The sequence below is a fragment of the Athalia rosae genome, chromosome 5, assembly GCF_917208135.1.
Source record: "Athalia rosae chromosome 5, iyAthRosa1.1, whole genome shotgun sequence".
Lineage (NCBI taxonomy): Eukaryota > Metazoa > Arthropoda > Insecta > Hymenoptera > Athaliidae > Athalia > Athalia rosae.
The window spans coordinates 17,166,358-17,176,269 of NC_064030.1; the positions used below are offsets into that span (position 1 = coordinate 17,166,358).

Genomic DNA, 9,912 nt, shown 5'->3' on the forward strand with positions numbered 1-9,912 from the left:
AATAGTTGTTATTATCATTGTTGTTGTAATTAATACGCCTACTCTCTATTAGCTTATAACGTAAGTTATAAGAAGCCGGCGAGCCGCGGCAAAGGAAATAACGAAGAAGATTGTGTAACAATTATTAAAGAATGCGCTGTAGACAGCGGATGCTACAAGTTTCTTTCTCATATAATAATAACAATAATGATTGCAACGATAATGATGATAAAATACAATTAAAGAAAAAAAATACTACGTGCCTTTACTTTGATTCTGTAACATTCGTTGGTCATTCCCTTGTGCGATCAACACCTGCACTTTGGAATTTCTTGATCTACTTATCTTCTGATATTATTAATTATAAATCAAACACCCAACGCCATCTTTGAATAAATGACGCAAACTGTAAACATTTAAACAATTGACACGAGCGTGTCGCAAAAATCAAATGATAGAATAAAATACTCCCTTATCGACGCGGTGATTGATGTTAATTGGTTTTTTTTTTTTTTGTTTTTTGCAATATAAGGATTATTTCTAAATACGTAAAGTATAATATACGAAATTATTTACTCGGTATGGATTACACGCAGTCTGCAGCTATTAAATTAAAGCAAGGGCATGGAAAAAAGTGAGAAAAAAAACGAAAAAACTGTCTCAAATTTCTTATTTAGGGTCGCGAAGTTTTAACACTGCTTCGAGGGGACGACGAACGGTCAACCGAATCTCAGAGAATCAAAGGAAGAAAAAAAAATATTCACACATTACCAATATAGAAATGTATACCTATTATTATACGAGTAGGATTTTACAAAATGAAAGAGAAAAAAAGAAGAGAAAACAGAAATACCCCCGATGGTATTGCTCGCCTATAGGGAAAGTGGTATGAAATTACCAGACTTCCGGTGTAGGGGAGAATTACCTCTCTATTATGTCTATGAATACCTACTAATATACGTGTATATTGTTGTTTTGTTGGTCTGAATAATACACATATTATCACGACCAACCGTCGATTTTATTTTTTTTACCGCGATTTTTTACTCTGAGTGATTCTCTCTTTTTTACATCTCTATACTGCTGAAAGAATCAATTGAAATCAATATTTTCTACTTGTCTCATCCAGATTTGTTGGATTCCTTTTGTTGTACGATTAACTCAACGTTGCTTTTTCAGGAACGAAGGAAATTGCTGGTCTCCCTATCAGGAACGAGTACTGTCCTATTGAAGGTCGCTACCATTTTACCTATAATATTAACGATGGATCGGAAGAGAAGATCGAATGTAACACATTCTCATCGGACTTTGATAACTGCCCGGATGGATCTGTACTTCATTTGAAATTTAAACGATGCTCCTTTGAGAATCATGGTAGGACTCGTTACGAGAAACGATCAAGCAAGGCGTCTCAGATAATGAGTGAGCATAAGGGTTCTGTGTTTGTTTGTTTGTTCGTTCGTTGGTTCGTTTGTTCAATGTTTCAGTGTCTATTTGTTATATCTAGTCGGTTTTTTTTTTGTCCCATTATTATTGTTATATTTTTTAATCCTTCAGCTTAATTTTTCATACCTCTTCCAAAGCCTTGCCATTCCACCGATGAGTTTCTGGACCATTGAATTCTTCAGCAGATGAAAGTTGAATTCACCTGCCTTTTAAAAATCTGTATCTGAAACAAAAAAATATGAAATGCATTAATTCCTGATATACTAATAACGAGATCACTTATGCCGCCACATCATAATATTCACTTATGAATTTAGTTTTTATTCCTATAACCAGTTTTCTTGGACTGTTTCAATATTTTAACATGTCTTCTGACGTGCATCTTTATAAAATTCATAATTATTCACAGATATAACTTTCAATTGCCTTGGAAGTTGGGACGGACCAAATAAATCACGATATTTAGCTCTTCTTGATACCAGAGAAGGAGGAGAACGCAGACCGCAATACCGATGTGGTGTAAGTATCCGAAAATTTGTTAATTAGCTGTATCTTGAGATTATATTCCGACAGACCCAATAATTTTATTATACTTTTCCACAGCTGTATTACGTTGACAATAAAAAAGGAAAGACTTATTTAGCGTTCAGCAGCGATTCGAGCTGCATTCAAAATCTTGAAAATTCAACCAGCGGATATGAAACTTTGGTTTTGAGTAAAGCGACCAATCAAAAGAAAGTGCCAAACTACGTTGAAGTTCACCTAGCAGTGTGAGTACTTTTTTTTTTTTGTTGTTTGCGTTTGACTTCAATTACTTTATCTTCATTTTAATTTACTCACAGATTTCCAAAATGGGCCCACGGCGAATGGGAACAATCCGTGATTGTGAATGGAACTATGACCTTCACAGATTTTAACGGATACAAAAGTTATACTTTTGTTACTGTTGATTCAAACGATGACACTGGACGCTATGTGGTGTACTCGAAGGACCAGTGGTAAGCAAAAGATTTATTAATCAATCAAAATATAAGAAGAAGTGATCATTTGTACACTGGTCTCTTTTCGACATCACTTTTCCAGCGAACAAGAAGCTTACGTGTGCTTGATGATGAGGCAGAGGAGTGAAAACGTTTTTGAATTCACCACAGGTGGGTCGTCCTCTATTGTGGAATTCAATTGATAATCAACCATTTTGGAGATGTTAGAATACTTTTTATTTTCTTCAATAATCACAAAATCTACTTTCACAGGTATGGTCTCAAGTCCTGTGTACCAAAATTACCTCTGCGATGACCCGAATCTCGACAAACCTGTGTGGATGACGCAATCCAGTGAGTATAAATACAAGAATTTTCAGAGCCATGTTGGAAATGAAAATGAAGAAAGACTTAGAAACTTCAACTGTACATTTATCTCTAAGGAATTGAACGAGTCGTCGAATCCCCTTGCCCAATTACTGGCGAGTACACTGGAGTGATAACTGATCTCCCTGGAATGTGTGCCGAACTAAGCAGCAATTGCTATACCAGAGAAATTATGTACTATAAAGTCAGCGACTGTGCAACAGGTGAATTATTCGAAGGTAAGATATGTGCCCAGACAATCATAATATTGATAAGACCTATTGAATGAGAAGTGGACCGAAATTCCCACGTTTAATATGAATTAATATTCTGAAATTTATCATCTTGTCAAAGAGCGCACGTACCTATGCTTGGGACAGTGGGAAGAGAACGGCGTAATGTTTACTTACACGAAAAGAAACGACACGAGTACAAACGAATGTTTTGTTGGTCTGATCGTTAATGACGAAGAAATTTACATCAAAGAGGCCGGAGATCATTGCATCAGAGACATCGATCCTAAAGAGCAGGGAATGCGGCTTTACAAAAAAGGTAGAGCCCTTTGAATTTTCTGATATCACGATCGAAAGTAGGAACCCCTTTTCACCAATCAAATGCCACAAACGCTCTTCATTCTTTTTTCAAAATTTTGTTAATTGAATTTTAGGCCAGTGTTTTGGAAACTCTCCAAGCCCGGCACCCACACAGTTGAAGCCTATTCCGCACGATCCGATAATGCGCATCACTTCTACGCCTCGATCTAATACCGGAGGTAAAAAATTCCTTATTCGATTCAATTTAGTACATCTCCACCATCTATTCAAACCACTTTCATCGTCCCAACTTGACAGGTTATTTGAGTTGCCACTGAAAATCTATGAATGTATTAAATAAGTGAAATATGCGGCCATTTTTTATGAGCAAAAATCCAACAAATAGTTATCAAATTTATTAAATTTCTCACAGAAAACACGATCAAGGAAGTGACGACAATACCTACAGTATCTGGAGCTGAAGGAATCGTTGATATGAATCAACGTTGCTGTACATACGTACTAATTTGGCTCGGGTTCCATTTTTTACAAATATTTCTTCCTGGAGCTGATCGCTGATTAATTGTTCGACTGAATCGAGGTATAATAACGAGGTTTTTTACGCTATCTCGTGTGATTCCTACATGAAATTTACCGAACTTTAGGCACAGGCTTCTGGTGAACCAACGAAATTGAACTTCAAACTTCGGTAAGTATCATCTAGTCAGAAGCCTCGTGACTTAATATAGGCAAAGTAATTATAATCCTGAGGTCTTGCGTCGATCTAGAGTCAAAAAAATTAGTAATTGCTCAATGATCTTCAGTTTTAGGAATACAAGTTTTTTTATTATTATGCTCTGGTGTTGTTGCGACTAAAGTTTATGATTCGAAATCGTTTCTTTTCGTTTTAAAAGTTCAAATGAGTCACTGAAACAAAATAAGTCTGTTAAATTTGAAACTGCAAGTTATTTGCTTTACTTTTGGCTCAGAGACTCAGTCACGTCAGATGACCCATGCCCCTGTTCATATTTATAATTTAATTCAGTCGGCCAGAGACTGCGTTAGATCTAAAATTATTAGAGTTATTAAAGATAGTGTATATGTAGAAATGTAAATGACGCATTGTAGAAAGTGTAGAAATCTGGATAACATTTTAGCATAAATATTACACTTAAATTTAAATATTATTATTAGTATTATTGAATAATTATACTTCTAATACGAAGTATAGTTACTCAATGTTAGTATCATTATAAATATTGATATTACTAGGATTTTATGAAATTGCGTCTAAGAATTATACATATAATTTATGTATTTCAAGGAGTACTTATAGACTGGGCTTACGTTAAATATGTAAATATGCGTAAGAATTTTTTGATTTATTGTGTTCCTGAAAGGGATACTCGTCATTAGGGTGGGTTGAAAAAATTTTTTTCAAATGTGGCAAACTTTTGTTACTTGATATTTTGCGGTAGCCTACTCGTTTTTTGAATAAATAATTATTCAAGTGGGGTACTTCCAGCAAACAAATTTTTTTTTTTTGGCAAAAATCATAGAAAATATCTAAAAATTGTCGACTGTGATTGTTTTTTACTCGTTCTCTGTTCCAATTTTTTTTCCTATTATTTTTGTAATTCAAGTATAAAATCGAAAAATGACATGCTCTTTTTTTTACTTAAAATTGAAGTTGAGTCGGGGAGCCCGAGCTTTGCTGGAGTCAGGTAGCCAGCAGCGTAGCGCTTTGTTGTGGGACGTCACCTTCAGGGCTGAGCAGAGGTGACGCCTCAAAACAAACCGCGCGCCCGTGGCTACCTGGCTCCAGTTATAAGCTCGGGTTTGCTGGTGAATTGAGAACTTCGAATATTTTGACCCATGCGACGAATCAAAGTGGGTCTACGACTAAAAATAATCGATATGCTTGTAATTTTTCTGCTCCCAACAGCGAATAATTGATGATGACTCGATCGATTGCATGAGTAGATGATTTCGGCTTTCAGATTTGGATTCCTGAGCCGATTATATGTGAGATTACTCTTAAAGAAGCAAAAAAAAATCCATTTTTAAGCAAAAATTAAATCACTTTTTTAATTGGGCTTTATATGTTTTTCTTACGTATTTTGACCTGAGGAATCCGAATCTGAAAGAAAAATTGATCTATCTCTAAAATTGACCGAGTTATCGCCAATTTTCAGCTTTTTGGGGTCAAAAATAAAAAATTGATTTTATAATATATATTAATGTAATTTGAGCTCAGGAATCTGAAAGTGGAAGTCAAATTAATCCATCTCTAAAATTGACCGAGTTATCCCTTTTTTTTCGCATTTTTTTGCATAAATTTGGGGATATCTCAAAGGGAAAAAATCGTAGCCCAATTTGGACAACGGATTCGTGTTCCTGAGGTCAAAATACATAAGAAAAGTGCCCTACGATCAATTTCAAAAAATAAAAATTTTTGGTCAAAATTTGAAAAAATCGTAAGGGGTACCCCTTGGAAAAATCTCAAATTTTGACCAAAAATTTTTATTTTTAAAAATTGGTCGTATGGCACTTTTCTTATGTCTTTTGACCTCAGGAACACGAATCCGTTGTCCAAATTGGGCTACGATTTTTTCCCTTTGAGATATCCCCAAATTTATGCAAAAAAATGCGAAAAAATAGGGATAACTCGGTCAATTTTAGAGATAGATTAATTTGACTTCCACTTTCGGATTCCTGAGCTCAAATTACGATAACATAGACTATAAAATCAATTTTTTATTTTTGACCCCAAAAAGCTGAAAATTGGCGATAACTCGGTCAATTTTAAAGATAGATCAATTTTTCTTCCAGATTCGGATTCCTGAGATCAAAATACGCAAGAAAAGCATATTAAACCCTATTAAAAATATGATTTATTCTTTGCTCAAAAATCGAATTTTTTTTTTGGCTTCTCAAGGGTAATCTCACGTATAATCAACTCAGGAATCCAAATCTGAAAGCCAAAATCATCTACTCATGCAATCGATCGAGTAATCATCAATTATTCGCTGTTGGGAGCAGAAAAATTAAGACATATCGATTGGCTTCAGTCGTAGACCCACTTTGACTCGTCGCAATCCATGCATGGGTCGAAATATTCGAATTTCTCAATTCACCAGCAAACCCGAGCTTAGCTGGAGTCAGGTAGCCACGGGCACGCGGTTTGTTGTGGGGCGTCACCTCTGCTCAGCCCTGAAGGTGACGTCCCACAACAAAGCGCTACGCTGCTGGCTACCTGACTCCAGCAAAACTCGGGCTCCCCGACTCAACTTCAATTTTAAGTCAAAAAAAGAGCATGTCATTTTTCGATTTTATACTTGAATTACAAAAATAATAGGAAAAAAATTGGGAACAGTGAACGAGTAAAAAATAATCACAATCGACAATTTTTAGATAATTCCTATGATTTTTGCCAAAAAAAAAAAATTTGTTTGCTGGAAGTACCCCACTTGAATAATTATTTATTCAAAAAACGAGTAGGCTACCTCAAAATATCAAGTAACAAATGTTTGCCACATTTGAAAATTTTTCTTTTTTCATAAGGTATCAATTCTGCCCCCATACTAAGAAAATGAAAAAAAATTTTTTTTTTTCAACCCACCCTTCTCGTCATATTTGAGACAAGAGGTGTGTCGAGTGAAACTCTTATATTTGGTTTCCTTGCAGTGTGAGTGTTCTTGGTTTTTTTTTTCTATTTCTATTATTGAGTATTGAAATTGATGAATATGAAAAGTTCATCACTTAGTTGAAATATTTGTTGTAATTATATTTACAGAGCGATTTGAGGCAATATAAAGTTAAAAAATTTCAATGTCCACAAGCTTCAAACATATCAATCTATGTTCAAAGTTTCGGTGGAATCAAATTATGGTTGATAAAAACACGTGCCTTAAATGTATAATGAGTGAAAACGAATCTTTTTGTATCGGATTCCAACCATTCTGATAATTTTGTATTCCGTTATTACTTCGTTATGGCGATCATCGATGTGTATCAATCAGAAATATTTGATACTCGTTAAGACTCAAGTATACCATACTTTGTATATTTAAAAGAAAAAAGTATTTAATTAGTATAAGTAAATCAAATAATATTGATTTTCTACGTACTTATTCTAGGATACGATTTATGTGGATATTTCCATATTTTTACTGAACAGATTTTACTATATCCTCCTTACGTTGCCAAATACAATTTTTTAACACAATCAATATTATTCCCAATCTTCCAAAGAAAAAAACTCCACTGCAGTAAACCGAAAATGTCATAATACCTTCTTTTTTTTCAATTTTCCATGCCTATTTTTCTTACTTTTACGTTTCTAACTTCAGTTTTCATTTCAATTGCCCTATGGGGGTCGAAAAATTGGTTGGACGACAAATTGTAATTCAAATCATTTGTTGTTATATAGGTATATTCGCAAAATGCATAGGTCGATTGAAAGGGGTAACTTTTAGATAGACAGAATGAACTGTCAATTAAATCCCGGAGAATTGAAGAAGAGTGGCTCAGTTTTAAATTATATCTATTTTTAGGTACCACACGTCATAGATACGCAAAATTTCAGCCCGCTGTGAACAGGATCGATGACTTTTACGGTCTAAATCCTACGTCCATCGTACCGCATCACAATTACATGAGAAACGATCATTGTGGGCCCTGCAACAATCTCAAGACAATGAAAAATGAAATCGATGAGGGAACTTGTATGCCCAAAATATCTGCGTTTATCTCTGGTCAAAGTGATGGTGACTACTCAGCCAGCCTCCTTTTTCTGTTATGGTACGTCTACATCATGTTTATTTTTTTTCAGACATGGTAAAAAATAATCAAAAGAAAAAGAAGTGCCGAAATAAGGAATCGCATCTCCGCAGCTCCCCACCGACACAATTTGATCTCAAAGTAGAGCTACTCGATATCCTAAATTGCATTATTTTTATTATGTGGAGTCCAATAGTATTTTTTATAAGACTTCTCTTGGCATGTCCAAGGGCGTTATTGGCTTTGGTACTCCGTGACATGTTCAATTTATTTAAACCAAAATCAAAAAACATAATTAGTCGACGAAAATCAAACGAGGCATTAAAGTCTCTAAAATTGGGAGAGAAAGGATCGATGTCAGATGAACATATCCAAAGCAAAGAACTGGAAAAGAAGAATGTGAATAACAATTTTCTTCATTCTCCATGGCACCAGGACATCAGTAGCATTGAATTGAGTAGCGATTGTTTATCCGATAAATGTTCACTAAGATTTCTTGACTCCAAATCTTTGGATTGCAACAAAAAAGTGGTAAAACGATACCAAGAATCAATGATCTGCAATGCAGTGACCAAAGTACCAGATTCCTCGCTGAAATACTCGTTTCGTACAGCCAGCAGGATTACTGTTCAGGATAATAGAAAACAACGAGGAAATTCCAGGAATAATATTGATCGTAGAAGTGGACAAAAACCTTCTAAAAATGTTGCACCTTCAGCATCTGACTACACTGCAAATCATAATTATTTGATTGCAGAATTTCAACGAGAGAAAGAAAATAACAATTCACCATTCTTGGCTATTGATTTCAAACCGTTAAAAAGTCAAACCAAAGCCAGCGAGTTGAATCAAGGAGTGGAATCTTCTTCACAAATTCAGACAGAAGAATCTTCTGCGCTAAAAGGCCGGCCAGATTATGAAAAATCGAAAACGGCTGAGAAGGAAATCTTACCCAATAAACAGACGGAAGCGAGTGAATCCCACAAATCTTATGCTGGATGTGGAAAAAATTACTCACATACTGAGGAACATGTTTCAGGTTTAGGAGATATAAATCCGAACAAAGATATTGTCAGTCGAAAAGCGTCGTATATTGCTGCAAAATTTACCGATCCAATCGATGCAAAGGCCAAGTGGCTGGAAATGAAGAAGAAATTTTATGGGAAGGATTATAAAGCAGAAAAATTTGAGGAGCCGGTAAAACTGGAGACCCACCCTCTTACGTTGGTGACATCGATGACAAAACTTTCGCCTCGAGCGATATTCCAGTATAACATGCGGATGGGAAGAGCAAGACAGATACGTGTCGAGCCACTTTCTACTGATGAAGAATTTTCAGAGAAGAGAATTACCGATTCTTTGCATCCGAATGCACATCAAGGCGGAACCCCATTAACGCAGAAGAGCGTTAATAATCTAGCAAGAGATATGCCACAATTTTTAGATAGCAAAGTTCCTATATATCGAAGCTTAATGCAAACTCAATCCTTATCCCAGTGGCCAGCGGACTCTGTTGACCGTAATGGATCGAAAAAAAATTCGTTGGACAGAAAATACAAGCAAAAACCCCAACCGAAACCACGACTCGAGAGATTTAATCGCCAGAAGATTGCAACCATGTCTTCCTTGGATATTAGATCCGCAAGCCAGTACGCAAATCCAAATGGATTATTTGATTGATCCTTCTAGCCTTTCAAGTTGATTTAATAATTCAATCTCAAATAACACGTCTGATGAAGCTGATAAGGATGATTCTGATCTAAGAGGATCTCTGTTCTTTTTGGTTTTATTTTTGTCCTATCGCCAGAGTGATCCCTTTGTTTTTT

General features: G+C 35.4%; 2 protein-coding genes and 1 long non-coding RNA gene across 13 annotated transcripts in view; 2 read left to right on the plus strand and 1 right to left on the minus strand.

The window, feature by feature from the left end:
- The window catches only part of LOC105687286, a 17,808-nt gene extending 13,580 nt beyond the window's left edge, over nt 1–4,228 (plus strand). For 8 of the 11 annotated variants that reach the window (XM_048655228.1, XM_048655227.1, XM_048655225.1 and 5 more), the window contains 10 exons: nt 1,159–1,401; nt 1,835–1,944; nt 2,029–2,195; nt 2,268–2,423; nt 2,509–2,576; nt 2,679–2,759; nt 2,849–3,010; nt 3,126–3,323; nt 3,439–3,543; nt 3,738–4,228. In XM_048655228.1, coding sequence (XP_048511185.1) covers nt 1,159–1,401; nt 1,835–1,944; nt 2,029–2,195; nt 2,268–2,423; nt 2,509–2,576; nt 2,679–2,759; nt 2,849–3,010; nt 3,126–3,323; nt 3,439–3,543; nt 3,738–3,883 — 1,436 coding nt within the window. In that variant the 3' untranslated portion in view covers nt 3,884–4,228. Of the gene's footprint in view, nt 1–1,158; nt 1,402–1,834; nt 1,945–2,028; nt 2,196–2,267; nt 2,424–2,508; nt 2,577–2,678; nt 2,760–2,848; nt 3,011–3,125; nt 3,324–3,436; nt 3,544–3,737 lie in introns of those variants that run through there. The other 3 variants (XM_048655231.1, XM_048655233.1, XM_048655234.1) reach the window with 3 other exon arrangements.
- The window catches only part of LOC105687293, a 14,937-nt gene extending 7,377 nt beyond the window's left edge, over nt 1–7,560 (minus strand). Inside the window, exons 1-2 of the long non-coding RNA XR_001103104.3 lie at nt 7,435–7,560; nt 1,552–1,648 (exon numbers count right to left, since the gene is read on the minus strand). This is a non-coding gene — a long non-coding RNA (uncharacterized LOC105687293). The remainder of the gene's footprint in view (nt 1–1,551; nt 1,649–7,434) is intronic.
- Nucleotides 3,880–9,857, plus strand: LOC105687287. Its single transcript, XM_012402811.3, has 3 exons — nt 3,880–4,013; nt 7,861–8,073; nt 8,139–9,857. The coding sequence occupies exons 2-3, from the start codon at nt 7,962–7,964 to the stop codon at nt 9,764–9,766; spliced, it is 1,740 nt and encodes a 579-aa protein (XP_012258234.2). The 5' UTR covers nt 3,880–4,013; nt 7,861–7,961; the 3' UTR covers nt 9,767–9,857.
- Nucleotides 9,858–9,912: the final 55 nt, after the last annotated feature.